This window comes from Cricetulus griseus (assembly GCF_003668045.3).
Source record: "Cricetulus griseus strain 17A/GY chromosome 1 unlocalized genomic scaffold, alternate assembly CriGri-PICRH-1.0 chr1_1, whole genome shotgun sequence".
Lineage (NCBI taxonomy): Eukaryota > Metazoa > Chordata > Mammalia > Rodentia > Cricetidae > Cricetulus > Cricetulus griseus.
In genome coordinates this window covers 191663841-191683574 of record NW_023276807.1, presented here as the reverse complement: position 1 = coordinate 191683574, position 19734 = coordinate 191663841, and the positions used below count along the sequence as shown (strand labels likewise).

Here is a 19734-nt window from a genome sequence, read left to right as displayed (position 1 = left end):
TATGAAAAATGTTATTGGAATTTTATTAGAGTCCAAATTTAATCTAGAGGCATTTTGGTAGTATAGGAACTTTTTGTTGTGGTTATTTTATTATGTTTTGCTATGTGTCCCAGACTGTTCTAGATCCACTTTGTGGCCAAGGCTGACTTTGAACTCATTCTCTGGTCACTGCTCCCTGAGTGCTGGGACGAACCACCATACCCGAATAAATGTCTTAACACTATTAGAATTCCCAGTAGATGAGCATGGACTGCTCTTCATTTGTGTGTGTTGTCATTAACATTTTCATTGATGTTTTATTATTTAAATGGGCAAGTCTTTTACTTCGGTGACTAAATTTGTTCTGAAGCATTTTATTTATTTTTTGTTGATACTGGAAATGGGATTGTTCTCTTGGTTTCCTCTTCAGATAGCTTGTTTGTGTGTGGAAAACAATTGCAACATTTCCACATCAGGTTTTCTAGACTGCAGCAGTATTAAATTTGTTTAGCAGTTCTAACAGTGCCAGTATCAAAAGTCTTCTACATATAGGATCTTGCAATTTAGAAACAACTAGTTTTAGTCCTTCATTTCTGATTTGGACACATTTTTTTTTCTGGTTGCTTTGATAGATCTTAGAGCACTATATTAAATAGAAGGGGTGTCTTCAGCAGTAAACAACTTGTATAGCATGGACAAGACCCTAGATTTTATCAATAATATGTTTCCCTCTCCAAAGCAGGTATTTTTATCTTCATCTTTTTATATAATGTTAGCTGTGGAAAAACATAAATGGAAGAAACTACTCATCTGTATTAATTTTTACGTTAGTGAATATTGACTGAGAGATAGTGACTTAGATCAGTAGAGAACTCAGAATGCTTGCACATATACTTACTTTTTACTAGGGTGAAATATTTTGATGAAGGAAGGACCAGTTGGACACATTTTTATGTCCCCAGAATTATACACTGATTTAAACCCCACATCTTGTGCAAAAAATAACTCAGTGGGTCATAGATTTAAGTGCACCACATAAAATTATAAGTTTTAGAAGAAAATGAGAAAAATCTCAGAATTGGCTTGAAAATGAAGATCTAAAAGAGAAAGCTTAGTACATTGGGCATTTCTTCATGAAGGCTCCTGTTAAAAAGAATAAGAGCTAAGCCACAGACTTGGGACAAATACTGTAAACTACACAGTATAACAAAGGACAGATACTCAGAATATAAAAAGAGTCATTGACAGTCAATGGTGAAGCAGGACAACCCCAAATAATCCATTTAGAAAATGGGCTAAAGGCATAAAGTGACATTTCATTTCAGAGGTGCATGTGTAGAAACACATTAAAATCACTAGCCACTGGGAAAATCAGAGTAACCATACACCTATCAGTGTCACTAAAAACATAACCAGTGACAACAACATTGGTGACAATGTAGGGAAACCAGACCATTCTTACATTGATGAAGAGGTGACAATGTGAAATGTTGAAACTCTAGAGTGTACTTCAATAGAGTTTTACACAATTGAAACAACTTCCATGTAACCAAGATATTGCATCCTAGTTGCATGTACACCAGAGTAGTATAAATTTCTGTAAAAAGATAAAAAACACAAACCTGTATGTGAACATTCATAGTAAAATACGTGTAATAGCCCAAAGTAGAAACAACCTACATGTCCTTAAACAAGCACATGCTTAAAGAAACTGGCATACAGGTCTGGACAGATGGTTCAGAGGTTAAGAGCACTGGCTGCTCTTCCAGAGGTCCTGAGTTTAACTACCAGCAGCCACATAGTGGCTCACAGCCATCTATAAAGAGATCTGGTGCCCACTTTTGGCCTGCAGGCATACATGCTGGCAGAACACTATATGCATAATAAATTAATTTTAAAAAGAAGCTGGCATAGTGATACAATGGAGTGGTACCCAGAAATAAACAATAATGAGCTACTAAACAGCTTGGCAATTTGGATGAATCTCTAGACAGTTATGCTTAGTGCAAAAAGTTAGTCTAAAAGTTATTCTATGAGTATGTTTGTGTAACTTTTCAGAGTCACAAAATTATAGGAGAAAAGTAATGGATGCTAAATATTTATGAAGTCACCGTGGATGCCATCACAGGTTGTATGGACCACGTGCACTAGCTTAGGCTTGCAGTGCTCTAGAAATGACAGATGGTAGGAGAAAGTAAGAAAGGAAAGAATCAAGATTAATGCCTATATTTTTCTAGAGAAGTATGTTTGCTGTGTCTGGAACACTAAAACTTTCCCTAGTTGTTGTAGATATGGGTTAGTTGACCCTGGCTTACTACTGACTTTATGAAGGGCATCTTACTCCAGAGGATGAGGATACCAGGATTTGCATTCCCAACCTCTCTTGCTGTTAAGCCATTGGCTTAATCTTGTCTCTACTTTTTTACTTTAAGCAAATGCACCTGTCAGCATTGTTGGAATGTTGGGAATTTGATAGCATTTCTGTACTGTGGTGACTGTGAGGTTGCATGTTCATGGGTCAGCATGGAATGGAATCCAGTAGTTTGCACCGAAACACAGATGTCTGTTGTCCACTACTTAGCAGTAGCATCTGTACTGGCCACTTGGGTTAGAACTTTAGACATAGAATTCTGGCCTTTCTGTGTAACTTTCACCTTCATGGGTTTATTCAGCAAATTAATGGCCAGAGATGTTAAAATGAGAACATTGTTCTTAACTGAGCTTACAGCCAAGTTGGAGAGTTGATTATCTGAAGAGACAATTATAGCTTTCCACTACATCTCCAGTCTTGAAAGGCCATTGTGATGGCGTGTACACAGTTCAGAGGAGGAAACCCAGCTTTGTGGGTAGAGAAGGCTTTCTGAAGGATAAGGGGTATGTGTTGGCACCTAAAGGGTGAGTCAGGTACAGAGTCAGAGTGGGAAAAGCATTCCAAGTACAAAAGGCAGACAAAGGCCAGAAGATGTCGTCTGTCCCTGAGAACTGGCAGCATGGTTTGTCAGAATGGCAGCCAGTGTAGGCATGGTGGGAGAGCAAGTGAATTCTCTTTTGTTTGTTTGTTTCTTCTGGCAGTACTGGGCCCTGTGCCTAGGATCTCACTCCTGCTAGACAGGTGCTGTGTCACTAAGCTACATACAGTACTAGGTCTGGCTCTGGGACTATCTCTTGAAGGGCCTCATGCATTAGCTTGAGAAGAGTGGGAACCTTTGAAGGATTCTCAGGAGTGAAGTCATTGCCCTGTAGATTTGAATCTTGCCTGGCTGGCTGAGAGTAGAAGACTCTGATAGCTAGTCTTGGACTGTAAAATTTCCCAAGTTAGCTTACATCTATTAGGATTAGGGTTGCCATGTGATGCCCAGGGTCTGAAAGCCATGTGTCTTGCTTGCTCTTCAGGGATCTGTCCTGAAAGTGCAGCTCTTGCTTCAGACACACAGTGTGGTTACTGTTGTGAATGGCTGTGACTAGAAACATCTTTCTTCAATAACAAGTGCCATATTTCTCAGGGCTGGGGTGCACAGACCCAACTCTTACTCTAATAGTCACAGTGACCCACATGAGTCCTCTGTGTTCCAAGGTGGATTGTATCTTTGCAAAATATGAAATTTCTTAAAAGCTGTCCCTGAGATTACCAACCCTAACCCTAGTTTTCAGTTTGCTCAGTACTCTATTCTTGCTATTTGGACTTGGTGCAGCCTTACACTTTCAAGAAAAAGATCCCAAACATTTTTGCAAGTGTCATAACAGTTTGAGAACAAGAGAAATATATGTAATAATTTTCTAGTAGATAAACAATTTTACATTTGCCAGCCTCCTAAAATTTAATTTTCAGATAGAACTTATTTTTCTTTGGAGTTAAAAAGAACATTTCCTCATATAACAAGCCCTTTTAAGAAATAAAACTTACTTCAAAACTCATTTTAAAACCATTTTGATGTTTTGTAGTTGTTTTGAAATTATCTTTATTTTGTATATTGTCTTCAAGGAAAATAAGCTGGATGATACAGAAAAGCATGGAGAATATAAAAGTCACTTTACTGTCAAATGAAATGCTCATTGATTGTGTGTGTATGAAACAACTTCATTTTATAAAGTTAATGTTGAATTATTTTAAATTATGCCTTTTCCCTCTTCAGATTCTAATGTTCCCATTTAGTTGCAATTGAGTGAAATCAGGATTTTAAATACTTTATAGCAATTTCATTGCATATAACTTGATGTGACTTGTTTATTTTTTGTTACTCTGCAAAATACCAGTGTTGGCTCCTTCTGTATAACAGGGAAAATAGTTTTATCCCATAGTTCTGGACCCTTAACAGTACTACAACAGCATCTGGCTTCTGGTGGCAGCATATCCTGGCAGGTGGCATTATAATGGGAGCACATGTAAATATGCAAAGTCACATAGTGACAGATGACTGGAAGAAGGAGCAGGCTTCCCTCTGATAGCAAACCACTCTTGGGAGAACTAATTGAATTCAATGAGACTAATTCCACCCAATGAGGATGAATTGATCCATTCAAGTAAAGCCTCCATGGCATCATCACATTCTACTATGTCCTCCTGTCAAGGTGTCAGTCACCTCTAAATTTCAGCACCCTGAGGACCCAGCTTCCAGTCGGAGCCTTTGGGAGACAAACTACACCTACACCATAGCACACAGACATTTTTTTGCTAATCATTTGTAGTATGTTGTAAACACTCTATAAATAGACACACACACTTGGAAGTAAAAACCATGAAACAGAAGCAGCCTAAGAGGCAGGTGGTAGAGCAGAACTTGAACTTTTCATTGTTGGAAGTCCCAATAATCTCCTGCTTAAAATTTCAAACCAAGTAGGGCTTATCATTTTTGAAATATGATCTTTGGAGGGGAGCATTAGGAGTACTTACTGCTCTTGCAGAGGATCCCAGTTCTGTTCCCAGTATCCAGTTCAGAGGAACAGACACACTCTTCTGGTCTCTGTGGGCATTTGAATATACACAGCATATATACTCACAGAGACAGACACATAAAGATAAAAGGAAATCTTTAAAACCTGGCTGGTGAGATTTCTATAACACACACACACACACACACACACACACACACACACACACACACACACACACACGAGGTGGTGAGATTGCTTAGTGGGTAAAGGCACATGGTATCAAACCTGACAACCTGAGTTCAATTCTCAAGACATACATGGTGGAAAAGAGAAACAATTCCTATACCTCCAGACATGTGCTGTGGCATAGGCATGTCCATGTACATACTCAAACACATAATAAATACATATAATAACATAATTTAAAATACCAATACATCATTGCAAACCCCCCATTGCTTTTTCAAGACAGGGTTTCTCTCTATAGCCCTGGCTGTCCTGGAACTAGCTCTGTAGACAGCCTGGCCCTAAACTCAAAGAGTTACCTACCTCTGCCTCTGAAGTTCTGGGATTAAAGGTGTGGGTACCACTGCCCAGATTTTTATTATTATTAATTCTTTTTAATGTGTATTGGTGTTTTGCCTGCATATCTATCTGTCTATATGTGAGAGTATGTCAGATTCCCTGGAACTGGAGTTACAGACAGTAGTGAACTACCATGTGGGTGCTGGGAATTGAATCCAGGGCCCTATGAAGAGCAGCCAATGCTCTTAACTACAGAGCCATGTCTCCAGTCCCATTGCCTTTCTCTTTAGAGCCACATTTTGTTTTGTTTTGGAACAGTGTTCACTCTGTAGCATGGGCTAGACTAGAACTCACTATACACCCTGGGATATCCTTAATTTCGGACAGCCTTCTGCTCCTGCCTCATCAATCTCAGTATCATAGTATGAGTCACCATACCTGGCTTCTTTACAGCTGTTTGGATGATGCTATAGTGGTACCTCCTTTGTCAACTATCATTGTCTTCTCTCCATTTCCATGACTGCTGCCAACGTTATTTACATGGCCATTTCAGATTCATGTGAAAAGAATCAAGTAACCCCAAAAGTGTCCTTAGTAGCACAATGTGAAGCATGTATTTGGAATGAGTTCCTGAGAAAGCTGGGTGCAGAATGCAAATATTTTGAATGGACTTATCTTAGAGTTGTACTGCTTTTTTTCCTTGTCATTTTAAAACCCTTAATACGAATAAATTGTTTGCATAGTGGGCTTTAAAAAAAAAACCCATAGATAAGAAACACATAGTTTGAAAGCAGAGAATAAAAACATGAATGATAATGGATGTAACGCCCAGGGAAGGTTCTTGCTGCTGCTGCCAGGCAGACCTTATAATCGGCTGTTTTCTGTGTTTATTTCGGGATACAGATACTGGATAAAAGAGGCTGGTTGGTTGCCAGCATATGACTTAGTTGCCAAATGGAGTGTTTAGCACTTGTTGCCTATGACTTATATCACAAGTTCTTCCCATTAACGGTCTGCTGGTGATAACCTACTTGGCTTTTCATGTGGTCACTTTGAAACAGCCACTTGACAACATTGGGTATATCACAACGTTTCTTGCTGAATAAAGGAGTGAGTGAATGACTGTGTGGGCTCTGCCATATAATGATAGGCTTTCTAGTAAAGAATGGGAACCCACTCAGCCCCTGCTTAGTGAATGAATTAATCCTGTGGGAAAGTTTTTCTGGCTCATTGTGGCAAGGTGTATGGACTTGAACCTTAAAAGTATGATTAAATGGGTAGAAACGTAGGAGAAATAATAGTATTTAAATGTTGATGGGCTTGCATTTATACAGTGAACAATATTCTGCTTATAAATAGAAAACTGAGTTAAATGTTTTAAAGTCTCAAATTTTCTTGATTCCAAGTCAAATGCAATCTCATAATACCAGTGGTGTTCATAATATCTGGTCTTAACAAAAATGAGATGGCTTTAAGAATCTTGGTTTTGATTACTTATAAAATATATATTAAATATGTTAATCTTTATTTTTAGATTGAAAACTTGCAAGAACAACTTAGGGATAAGGACAAACAACTAACCAACCTGAAAGACAGAGTGAAGTCCTTGCAGACAGATTCCAGCAACACGGACACTGCTCTGGCCACACTGGAGGAGGCCTTGTCAGAAAAGGTGAGTTTAGCCTCCAAAACAGGGATTCAGAATTAAAAAAAAAAAAAAAAAAAAAAAAAAAAAAAAAAACAGTATTGGGAGGTGTTCATCCAAGTGCACGAAAATAGATCTTCATTTCCCTATCCCCACACTGCCTCTAGTCCCACCTGGTCCTCAGAATTTTATGCTAGCCAGGAGACAGGCACACCATGGCCACAGGCATTATCTTGAAACTCAAAAACAGCATCACCCTTGGCTGTTTGGAAAAGCATCCAATAGCTTTTTGGTGATAAAACTCAGCCTACTCGGTAGGGTTGCCTATCCTTCCTGTAAGGCCCCTTTTTGGACAGTATCTTTGCCTCCCGCTTGTCTCTTCCTCACATCTCTGTGCTCTAGCTTTGTTGGTCCTCTAAATTTCAAGTGTGTCATGTTTTCTTATGCCTCCATTACTTTGCATTTGCTCTTACTTGCTTAGGATGAGATTTTCTATGGGAAGATTTAATTCTGCTGAGTCTTCCTGAAGGTTATGTTATACAGTAGTCAAGAATGTGAACTCAGCAGATAGCTGTGTGAGTTCAAATCTTAGGTTCAGTACTCACTATTCAGGGTGAGTTAGCCTCTGAGTTCCTCAGTTTCTTTACCTGTGAAATCAGGGCAATAAAAGTCCCTACCTTGCTGGGTGGTGGTAGCATACACCTTTAATCACAGCACTTGGGAGGCAGAGGCAGAAGATCTGTGTGAGTTTGAGGCCAGCCTGATCTACAGAGCAAGTGCCAGGACAGGCTCCAAAGAGCTACACAGAGAAACCCTGTTTCACAAAACAAACACACATAAAAAAAGTCCTACCTTAATGAATTATGTTATAATGAGGAGAGAATGTGTTTAGAGCAGTTGAGGGGAATTATAGTTGCCATTATTATTTCATGGGCCATTTCTGTAGAGACACGATATTGGTGCACCCCTCCTTACTGAAATTGCAACTCTTTGTGCATCTGTTTTAATGGGATTGACTCGCTCTTTATGCTGGATTCCAAACCAAGAAAGAAGTCAGAGAGGGGTACAGGACCACGTTACTTGATGGAGGTGGGATGAGCCATGAGTCCTTCTGCAAGACCACAGGTACAAGGCAGAAGGGAGAACAAGGAGATTGGGAAGAAGTCAGTTTTAACATCTCTCAGGGGCTTGTAAGAAAGTGTCTTAAAACTTGGATTTTTACTCTTTTTTGGAATAGAAAGTCAAGCTTTCATTCTGACTGACATTTAAAGGCTTCCTATGAATAAAAGAACTAATGAATGAATGAAACCCATTAGACAGACCATTTTGATGTTTGCTAGCTATTAAAGTGATCTCTAGTTGATTTCATGTGCTTAAATTCAGTCATCTATTCACTGTAAAGCTCTAGCAGGTATGATGCCTATAGACAGATTTCTACATTTTATCCTTACTTTAAACTCTTCCCTGTGCAAGAGCCAGTGACTACACAGTTGCAGATGAAGTTCTTTAGTGATTCTGAGATGGCTGGAGAAACAGCTGTTCAAGCATGAGGACCCAAGTGTTCATCCTCATAGCATGCATAAAGCTAGACTCAGTACCACATGTCTATAATACCAGTGTCCCAGAGGCAAGATGGCAGCAGAGACAGAGAACTCCAGATGCTCACATGCACCAAACAAGAAACCCTGGCACACACACACACACACACACACACACACACACACACACACACACACACACACACACACACACACGGGATCAGTTGGGGAGGGACAGGAGAGAAGAGGCAAGGTGAGGTGAGGAGGGGTGAAATCCCTACTCTTGCAGAGTTTTCTGAAGGAGAGCTTATTTGGGGGCTAGGCTTACAATGTGTCACTGTACATTTTAGGCTGATTATTAACGTTATTTTCAAATGCAGTTTGAAATGAAGAAAATGTAAAAGCTGAAATGTTTAAGTAGATTTGTATATACTTTTTCTCCCTCTCTGTTACTCTTTTCAGCTGTGTGTGTAGCACTTTGTATAAAGTTTTATGTGACACAGAGTTTTCTTTTGGGAATATCAAACAATAAAAACAGCATCAGTTTGTAAGGGATATAAACTGGAGCAAGATCTGGGAGCTAGTCCTGCCTATAGTCTAATTGGGTAACTTCAACAAGTAATTTTCCTGTTAGGACTTCAAATCTTCTGTTCAATGAAAGAATTAGGTAATATAGTCCATGGGTTTCCTATGCCTCTGTAATCTCAATCACGACTTGTGCTGCAGAGTCAGAATCAGAGGGATGTAACATGGGAAATCCAGTATGTTAGAACATTGAAGCTGTTGACAGGAAATATTGAGTAGTGTGCTTCACCCAGATTCCTTGGTCTTTGGGGGATACAATAAACATATGGAAGGTAAAGGAAAGGTCTAAAGTTCTAGGAGAAGTAGTCTTCCAGCTCATATTAATGTTATGAGTATTAGTTTAAGATTAAACTATAAGATTATAAAATTTTATTCAAGAATCTATAAGAATTTTAGTATCATGATATTTTAGGGAAAGATACTCTTTCAACTTGGAAAATTTACTTCCAGCGTTCTCTGTAGTAATTTTGTTTATAAAGGTGGCTTGACTCAAAGAGTATTAAAATTATGTGCTCCTGTTGCATATTTGGGAAATATGTCAGTGCCTTCCTACTTCTTGATTTCTTTCTTAAAATTCATAAACTTAAAGAGATGCCATATAAATTCTGTGTCATAGATTCTTGACAGGATTTTGTCATCCCCCACCCCCACCCCGGGAGAGGGGCTCTATTTCATTGATTTGAGTTTAAAGACAAAGAAATTGCCAACGCTAACACATCCTTTTGTTAAGTTCTTCCTTTGAGGCTTAAGCAAGCATCAGAGAAAGAGAACTGAGGTTAGTGGGAGTCTGGCCATTCCTCTCTTGCCTTCACTGCTTCATGATCACTAACTGAAGCCAGGCTTTCTCCACAGTTCACTCAGTATTACATCACCCAAATGTACCTTTGAATTGCCTGACCTCCACATTTCTTTGTGTGTTCTTGGTCTCCCAAGTCCCACCAGAATGACACATTAAGTTCTACTTCCAACATTCACCTGCTTTTCTATCCTTCAGTTCCAAATCCTTCCACATTCTAGCCACAAAACCCCAGTGGCCTAAGAGCCACATAGTCAGGCTTATTGTATCAACTGTGCCACTTCTGGCACCACTTTATCTCTTCCTTTCTTTTCCTGGCACTGTGATAGTAAAGTCCTCTTACAGAAGCCACTGAAGGAGAAAGAATTGCTAAGTCCTTCATGGCCAGGAAGCCAAGGTAACAGGAGCTGAAGCATCTTGTCATGTTGTCCACAATAAGAAAAGGGGAACAATGCATGTGTATAAGCTACTACTTAGCTGGTTTTCTCCCTTTTATATGATCCAGGATTCCTTGCCAAATCAATGTCCCTCCCTATAGCTAGGATGGGTCTTACCATTTTAATTGATATAATTAAGGTAATTCACCAGAGGTATGCCTGAAGGCCCATCACCCAGGTATTTCTAGAATATGTCAGGCAACACTAACTATAATACTGGTCCTCCATTTTAAAGATAGAACACGGACTCAATAAAGTAAAATGAGTTTCTTACAAATGAGATATTTGGACTGGGTAGGTGGCATTAATCAATTTTGACACATGTTAATTGGTCACACAGGACCTCTGGAAGTCACTTCCATTCTGTCTATGTTGCCCTATGGTTGAGACTTTGTTGCTTCTCATGGATGACTCAGCCAAGGCCACCTAGCCCATAAGTGAGGGGATAGAGTTGTATTAATTATCTTTCCATAGCTGCAGCCTGATACAGCAACTTAAAAGGAAGAATGATCTGTTTTGCTCACAATTTCATATTTGTTAGTCCATCATGGGGAAGAGGGCATGGTTGGGGAGAGCGCCTTACATTGTGGTGGTGAGGAAGCAGAGAAATGGAACACAGGAAAGGTACATCCCCAAGGAGATACACCCCTACATCCTCCAACTAGATTCGGCCTTCTACTTTCCCCTTTTCCTAATAATGCAGTCATATTATGATTCCAACAATATAGTCATTAATCCACTGCCCTCATGCCCTGATCATCTCTAGAAATAGGTTACAGACAGACATACATAAAACTGTGCTTTATCTCCAAGGTGTGGCTCAATTCCATAACACTGACAGCTAAGATTAAGTATCACAATGTCTTAAATTTTCTGATCTTTGTCCTTATAATGTGCACTTGATCTTAGCCAAAAGGCTGGGAAGCGATTAGAAATCATAATGTAAACTTAGCTTTTTCCTGACAAATTCCTTCTTTACTCACACTTAATTGAACATATAGAACAGTGGTTCTCAACCTTCCTAATGCTGTGCCCTTTAAAAATATAATTCCCCATATTATGTGACTCTACCTCAACCACAAATATATATATATATATTTATATTTATATAAAAAGACCAATAATGGCAGTATGTTATGCATCAATAGCAGCAACAGCTTTTCCAGGTTCTGCAGTCATTTGAACAAAATTGTAGAAACATCCAGCACTGTCCATTAAAAAAAAAAAGTAAAAAACAAAATCCCAGAAAAACAGCACAGTTCTGTTATTCTTGTGGTACCTGGCACCATTTTTTTTTTTAAATTAGCTTCTCAATCATCATCTGGAAGGAAACCATTCTGAGCAACATCATTAAAAACAGCTCTGATAAAGCACAGTCACTACTATGTATCATAAAGCAGGTCCACATATGAGTGAGTACATATCATGTTTATCTTTTTTCAATCACAAATATTTTCCTTGATTCTTCATAGCTGTAATTTTGCCACTGTTTTGGATCATAAAATCTATGAATATTTTTGGAGATAGAGATTTGCCAAAGGGGTCATGGCTGGCAGGTTGAGAACCACTGCTCTAGAATAAGGCATGATATGAAAAAAAAATTAGTAAAATTAGAAAAAAAATGATTAGTCAATTTTTGTGGGTTTATAAGTAGTTATTTTTCTTTTATAGCATTGGTAATCTAACTCAGGGCCTTACACATTCTAGGCATGTGCTGTTATGTTGAATGGTCAGCCATTAATAAGTAACAGTTTGCTGTCTCTGGCTGGTTGTAGAATATGTCAAACTCTGCTTACTATTTCCCTTTTATTATGGCACCAGGGGAGTGTTTTTTTTTTTTCTTTTAATTTCCAGAAACTTATTCAACTGTAGAAGGCATACAAAATGATGCAGCTCATTGAGTCAAAATTTTGTTTTTTAGGCGGGGACAAGGCCTGATGGTAGAGTATTTGCTTAACATGCGTGAGGCTGCCCTGGGCTAGAGCCCTAGCACCAGTGAAAACTAAGATTATGTCACACAGAAGCTCAAGAGCTCTAACCCTCTGTGTTTGTAAAGCTAGTCTGGCCAAGCCTCACTGTAACCACCTCACAGATAAGCAACTGGGGAAGCTGGATAGCAGAGCCCCAGGCCACTGAAATGCAATTCCTACCCTATGATAAAGTACAATGTGAATACAACTGTGTAGATCCAGATGAGTGCCTGGGGAGTGTGTGCCAAGGCAAGTAGGGCTCACATAACAACATGGTGTCAGAATTTCTGCAAGTTAGTTGTTCATCAAGTGGGTCCTGGCATATTAGGGCCTTTTAACACATGTTTTTGAGGTTTGGTCCTCCATATCCGACAGTTAAATTAGTTTTGTGATCAATGGATGAGTATTTTATAGTACTGAATTATCAAAAACCTTTAAAATATATTGCTTCTCTTTCTGTGTCTCCAACCCCCCATGCCCAGACAGTAGTACCCAGTGCTTAAAGCAAGCTTCCCTACTTGCCAAGCGACTCTGACACCTTCTAAATGTTAACACAGTTCTTCATTTTATGGCTGTGGCTTTGAAGCCAAGAGGATCCCTAATTTGAGTTCTTCCTTTCATCATCATTTAAAGTGCCCTGTGGTATGCCAGACAGTTTGTCCAGCTCTGGGACTCAAGTGCTGCTCTTTTCGAGACTTAGCTGTGAGGATGGCTTTAAATCAAAACTATGTAGACTTTAAAAAACTCAATAAATATGATGTCACCTGACTATAGGGCTTCTGGAAGGTTTACAGTGGGGTGACATGGTCCCCTTGGAGCTTGAGAAGTGTCATGCCTGTATCTGTTTGATGATGGGTTGGGATGGGGAGATCCAAGTGGTAGAATGGATGATTGATTGTAGTACAGGCAAAGATCAGAAGGACTGGCAATCTGAAGTTGTTAAAAGTCCAGAGAGGCTTACAGTGCACAATGGCCACTTCTTCCTTTGTGGATCACATGAGCATCTAGTTACTCATCACTTTCATTTGCAGAGTAAAATAGGACCATAACTGGGATAGAGAAGAAATAAATATGCTTAATTAATAGACCTATTTACTATATGTCACTCACTGTTCTAATATTATACTTTACTTAAAATACTTTAAAAATTGCAAGGTAACAATGGTCATTTTGCTCATCAACTAAACATATAGATTATCATTGACAGCACAGGTGCCTCCTTGGGAAATCTTAAATCACAGACTAATATTCAGACACATTAAATACATGTGACAGCCCCTGGCACGGAATTAACTCTTATTCCAGGAGCTATCTACATTTTACCCAAACAAAACCTGAATTCTGGAATAACCAGTGGTTGTCAAGAAGCCATTGGGAAAAACAAAAGACAAAAACCTAGCTATAACAACAAAACCCTTCTCCAGACATACTGGAAAAGCCACATTCCTGATAGGTTTATCTTTGTCTCACATTCTCTTTGTTAGTTCAGTCAATGTGGACAATAAGCTGGGTCACCTTGGATGAGTCAGATAGTCTCTCTGAGCTCTAAGAGGTCTCACTTCTGTCCTGTCAGCAGTTATGCTAGTTGTGCCCTTGAGGTTGTGATAATGAATGATGAGAAGGGCATGTGACAGCTCCTGGCATAGAATATGTTCTCAGTCCAAGAGATATCTGCTTTTTGCTCAAACTAAACCTGAGTTCTGGAGTTCTGGTTGTAAATCAGCCATTGAAAGAAACTCATGTCCAGACACACCAAAAACAAAACACAAACAAGCAACAACAACAACAAAAAAGACTTGTCTCACATTCTCTTTTTAGTTCAGTCTCAAGCTCCTCTTCTCTCTGAGAAGCATCATAAGGAACTGAAGTCCTTTATCACAAATGAAGATGCCAAGGAAACAGGGTTGAAATCAAAGAGCATGTTCTGCTTCTTCCCCTGTCTGTGCAGGGATTCAATGAAAGAGCCTTCTGGCTGGACCTCCCTCCCCAGGAATGCCCTTGCTATTTCCCAGGCACCAGGAATGAAGAACAACCCATAGCTTGAACATGAGTAGTCTATCCTGCTGTTACTAGGAAGGCAAGCTTTGGGTGCCATAATTTCTCTCTTCACTGGTTTTATTTTTCAATCAGATGAAATATATTTTTGTGCCATAATGTAAGCTTCAACAAAAGCTTTAATAGTAGTAACAGTAGTAGTAGTGGTGGTAATAGTAGTAATAGTAGTAGCAGTTGCATGCCCTTCCAGAAATAGAGGAACCCCTGTCAGTAAAGTGCTTCCTATACAACTGTGCAGACTTGACTCCAGCACCCAGTGTCCTCATAAAAGAAGCTGAACATGGCAGCTTGCACCTGTAATCCTAGCACTGTGGAGACAGCAATAGGAAAATCATTGTAGCTAGCTGGCCAAACTAGCTAAGTCAGGGAATTTCAGGGTCTCTGAGAGACCTTGTCTCAAAAATAGGGTGGAGAGTGACTAAAGGACATATCAGATGCCAGGGTCTTCTGTGCACATGTGTCAGCTGTACATATGTCTATTCACATACATAGCATACACACACACACACAAATACAGGCATATACACATAAACGCACACATGCACAAATACACACAAATACAGGCATATGTACAAGCACACACGCATACACACATAAACACACATATGCACACACATATATGCACACACACTTCTTTGTCACCCTGAATTGCAAAATTACATTAATAAGTTAAAAGGTATTATATATTGGCTGCATTTTACATATACATGTATATGTAACCTCCAGTGTTAAGGTTTCCAAGTTGATCACCACAGAGAATCTTTTAGACTAATTGTCTCATATTTCCTTTTGCAATATGCTTAGGGATGCAAAGTGATGAGTTCTCAGCCTTCTTCGGGTTCTTTTTTTTTTTTTTTTCCTTCACAGGAGAGAATAATAGAGCGCTTGAAAGAGCAAAGGGAGAGAGATGACCGGGAAAGACTAGAAGAGATAGAATCCTTTCGAAAGGAGAACAAAGACCTCAAAGAAAAGGTTAATGCTTTACAGGCTGAGCTCACAGAGAAAGAGGTGAGTCTGGAAAAACAAATGTCCCAAATCCACAGCCTTCCAAATCATGTTTGTTGAAGTGGATCTCATGGACGGTCTTAGGGAGCTACAGTTCAGTGTGAAGACTTGGGGACCATGGTGATCTTTCTCTCAGAAGGCTGCCTCAGGTCCAAGGAAAACAGTCCCAGGGTCTCCCTTCATCAAAGATGTCTTTGGGTATCTTGACCTTATCAGCGTGGCCTCTGGAAACATTTTTCTTGTGTTTTACTTTACTAACTACACTTGTATGGCTTAGAGAAGTTTTTTTTTTAGGTCCTATTAGCTTTTGTTTGAAAGTCAGTTAGTATGAAAACAACAACAATAGTTTCTCCACTTCACTTACTAATGCTTTAGTGCGGTATTTTGCATTCATCTGCAATTCTCAAATGAATCACCCAGTATTGCCTGGTTAGAAAACATGACAATGAAGACAAATTTCTAAGCTAACTGTAGCTACTCTTCTGGAATCTTATTTTTTTCTGTTACAGTAAATTATTTAAAGCCATTTACACTATAGCAAAGATGAATATAGAATATAAGTGCCATTTGTGTTTTTACAGTAGGACGATGTATTTTTTTTAAGAAAATTTCCTGCTTGGGGATTCTGGAGCAGCTGTTTGGGGCTGTGGTCACCATGCTCCAGAAGATGCCTTTAACACGTTCAGTATTCTTGAGGATAGTTTGGTGAAGATAAGGCTGAAGCAGTTGTGTAACTTATTTACCCAGTGTCATTATCCTCAGCTGTCCCTGCCACAGTGATTTCTGCCTGCCAGAAGTGTTCAGTCTCTGCAGGATGGCTGAAGCCCCTTTGGCATGCTGGGTCATCCTAACCCATGGTTACCTCTCCCATCTTTCCATGGTTACCCATCCCTTGTGTGTTGATAACTTTATACAAATTACAGTCCTGCCTAAATAGAGACTTAACAGCCAGAAGACAGTCTCTTATCCCTAAAATTGATGCTTACTAGATTTTTAGAAAGGAGATTGTTTCCTTGACATGGCAATAAAGAATTTAATTCTACTTCTCATCACATTGCTCTGCCAGTTCTGACTGGATAGATGTGTCATTTGCGTGCGTCAGAGTATACTAGCTTTACTCTCATTTATAATATGCTTCACTATTTGGATTTGGAAGTGCCTTAAAAATCAACGTGGTCCCTGATAGTGGAAAAGAGACCTTGGTGAGGTGGCAAAGCAGAAACTTCAGATGGAGTTGATTTCATAAGCAGTGCTAGCCACGACTGAGCATCAAACGCACTGGCAGGGGCAGAAACCTTTCCAGACCCTGTAGAATGTACTTGGCATTGCCACTTGGCAAGAAATTTCTGTCAAAAAACTGACCCAGATTAGTCAATTTAACTAAACTAAGGGACTCAATGAAAGGAAATGGTTTCTCCTCTAAGGGAAGCTGGACAAGCCCAACACATGTAATGTGACTACCTGGAAGAGCAGACAAGCCTCTCAGACAGGCTGCTGCTGTAATCCACATGGGAGTGGGAGTGAAGGGACTTTCTTCTCCCACGAGTTTTGCTCCTCAGACCCTTTTTTCAAAGGGTGGATCAAGCCCACCCAGAGTACAGAGGATAATCTTCTTAAAACTTAAAATCAGCTGATTATAGGTGTTAGTCATGTCTGAAAATGTCTTCACAGCACCTAGATTAATAACTAGGCACTATACTGTAACCAAAATAAAGCTGGCCATCACAACTGGCAATTTACAATTTAAAAAAGAACAGCATGGAAATGCAGTTCACAGGGAACTTATAATTTACTTTGGGTGATAATATGGCTTCACTGTGACAAAATGACTGGATTATAATGTCCTTCACTTTTTCCTGTGGAAGTGAAATCAGAGTTGTAGACTGAGTTTGATACTTGAGTCTGCCTTTAATGGCTAAGTGGCCTTGCACAAGACTAACAGTGAATGCGAGCTTCGATTTGCTTTTGTCTTGAAAAATGAGCACCCCTCACCTGTCCCTCAAAGCGTGTGTGGGAGCTTTCTGTTGGGTAACGATCATTACAGACATTCAGTGCTCAGGACACAGTCTTATATAGGGTTAAATCACAGAATTTACTGGGAGAACACCATGTGTTTCCTGTCTCCCTCGATGCTGCAATGTTGATGGAAAACTGACACAACATAGTCAAGTAGGGGTTGTTAGCTGTTTCATATTTCATAATGAACATTGCCCCTATAGATAGTAAAAATTATGTTCAGAGATGTGTTCGAATATCTATTTCTCTAGATTTTGGAATTCCAATTATATAGGGAAGGTCTAGGATTCTGGACATGTTGATAAATAAGCAATATTGGCAGCCCCATATCTGAGTAGGAGATTAACCATATTTATTGAATCTGGAATGCAAAGGACTTGAATTTAGAGTCTACTGTATCCTATTCCAAATACCTTTGTCTTTGGTTTGCTAGAAGATATTTAAAAAATTAGTCATGTGTTTCTGTTAAAGAAAGGGAATTTGATAAAATGCAATATGTAATAGGATGTTTTACATTTATTTGATTTACCCTGAGGAAAGAAGCATCAAAGTCAGTATTTTCTCTCATATCTGTCTCAGAGTCTACACAGCTGAGTTACAATAAATACAAATGGAGAGCTCAGGTGTCTGTTTGGAGAGGTGATGCTTAAAGATCACCACTTTGAGATGTGAAAACTACATTTATTGACCATACCATTTACTCACATTTGATTCTACTGCAAGGAGATCCTTTTCTGTCTTGTAAGCAGGCCGACTTTGTTTCCTGGCTAGAGCCCAGTATTACTACCTTAGTAAAGCTCCCCTTTTCTGTGAATGCATTCTTTATTGCTCTGTGAGCAATCAGTGGATTTAATGTTGCTGCTCTTTCTAGGAGAAGTTGTGATATTTTTCTTACTAGCATTCTCCTCCTTTCAGTCTAGTTTAATCGACCTGAAAGAACATGCATCTTCATTAGCTTCTGCAGGCCTGAAGAGGGACTCCAAATTAAAATCTCTAGAAATAGCCATCGAACAAAAGAAGGAGGAGTGTAGCAAATTGGAAGCACAGTTAAAAAAGGTAAGTGAAGTCTAAGCACAAAGAAGCTCATTGCAGAATGAATTTATAAAATGGTTAAGGAAAAGGCCTTTTTCAAAATAAACAAACTCCTTATCATTTGTTATCTCCTGATGAAAGAATTAGTTAAACACTCAGGAGATTATCAAGAAGTCTGCATCAAATCTGTCTGTAAATCTGAAAACCTATCTTGTTTCCTGTCAAAAGAAAACTTGAAATAGAGAAAAATAGCAAAAATTAAAAGAATAAAAACTAGCCATTACCCTTTGGGAAAATCTAAACCATCTGAAAAGGTGAATGAGGATGTTTTCAGCAAAGGAAAGAATCCAGGGATCTCTTTATATTTTGATAAGCTTTTACAACTTTGTGAAGTAGATCAGTTTTTGTAACACAACTTGGCAAGAATGTTCCTGGCAACAGTCAGTTTCTAGATATTCACTAAAGTAGTCAAGCCCCTGTAGTCAATCATCTGTAGAATGATGATGTATATTGAACTAATAATGGTCTACTGTCTCTGAAAGCATGTTATATCCAGAAGTCTTTGGAAAAGAAAGCAGGGTCTTTCCATTGTGGCATTCACTTGTTTTCTCCAACCTGAACATTTTTGTGGAGTGCATTTGCAGTCATGCATTGTTCCTTTGACTCTTTCCCTATGTTGTTTGGTTCGTCTGCACTCATTGTTCATATAAAACTCATAATGTTATTAATTTAAGTCTTTTGTTCCCCTTGACAACTTATAAACCTAGTCAGAAGAGATAAGAATCTAAATATATAATAAACATATAATAAGATTTGATCTATAGCACAGTAGAATAGGGATTGATTAACAATAGTTATGAAGACAGATGGCATGGATGGCCGGAGATGTGAACAATGCCTGTATATATACAAGAACTATTTTGAATGTGTAACATTTAAATATTCTGTTTTCTATGAACTTATGTAATATAAAACTTCAGTGTAACTATTTCATGCTTACCACACGGGGGTTTGAGAAAATTACCATGAGAAGTTTCACAGTCAGAAAGTCTACTCACTAAGACTCAGGAGGCACATGGAGTGGAGCTGTAGCAATGGCTTATGGGTAAATGGATTAGCTCCTCTCCTCAGCATCCAGGCATGGTGTACTCCTGTAATCCTATTCCTGGGAAGTAGAGATTAGTAATCTCCAGACTCTTTGGCCACCCAATTTACTTAATTGGTGAGCTCCGGATTAATAAGAGATATTATGTCAAAACATAAAAATTAAGGTGGAGGA

The 19734-nt window shown here is 39.0% G+C and overlaps 1 protein-coding gene across 1 annotated transcript in view; it reads left to right on the top strand.

Moving 5' to 3' along the window:
* The window catches only part of Erc2 (ELKS/RAB6-interacting/CAST family member 2), a 673320-nt gene that overhangs the window by 363809 nt on the left and 289777 nt on the right, over positions 1-19734 (top strand). The window contains exons 8-10 of the mRNA XM_035453246.1: positions 6911-7048; positions 15270-15410; positions 18339-18479. Of these exons, the coding sequence (XP_035309137.1) occupies positions 6911-7048; positions 15270-15410; positions 18339-18479 (420 nt within the window). The remainder of the gene's footprint in view (positions 1-6910; positions 7049-15269; positions 15411-18338; positions 18480-19734) is intronic.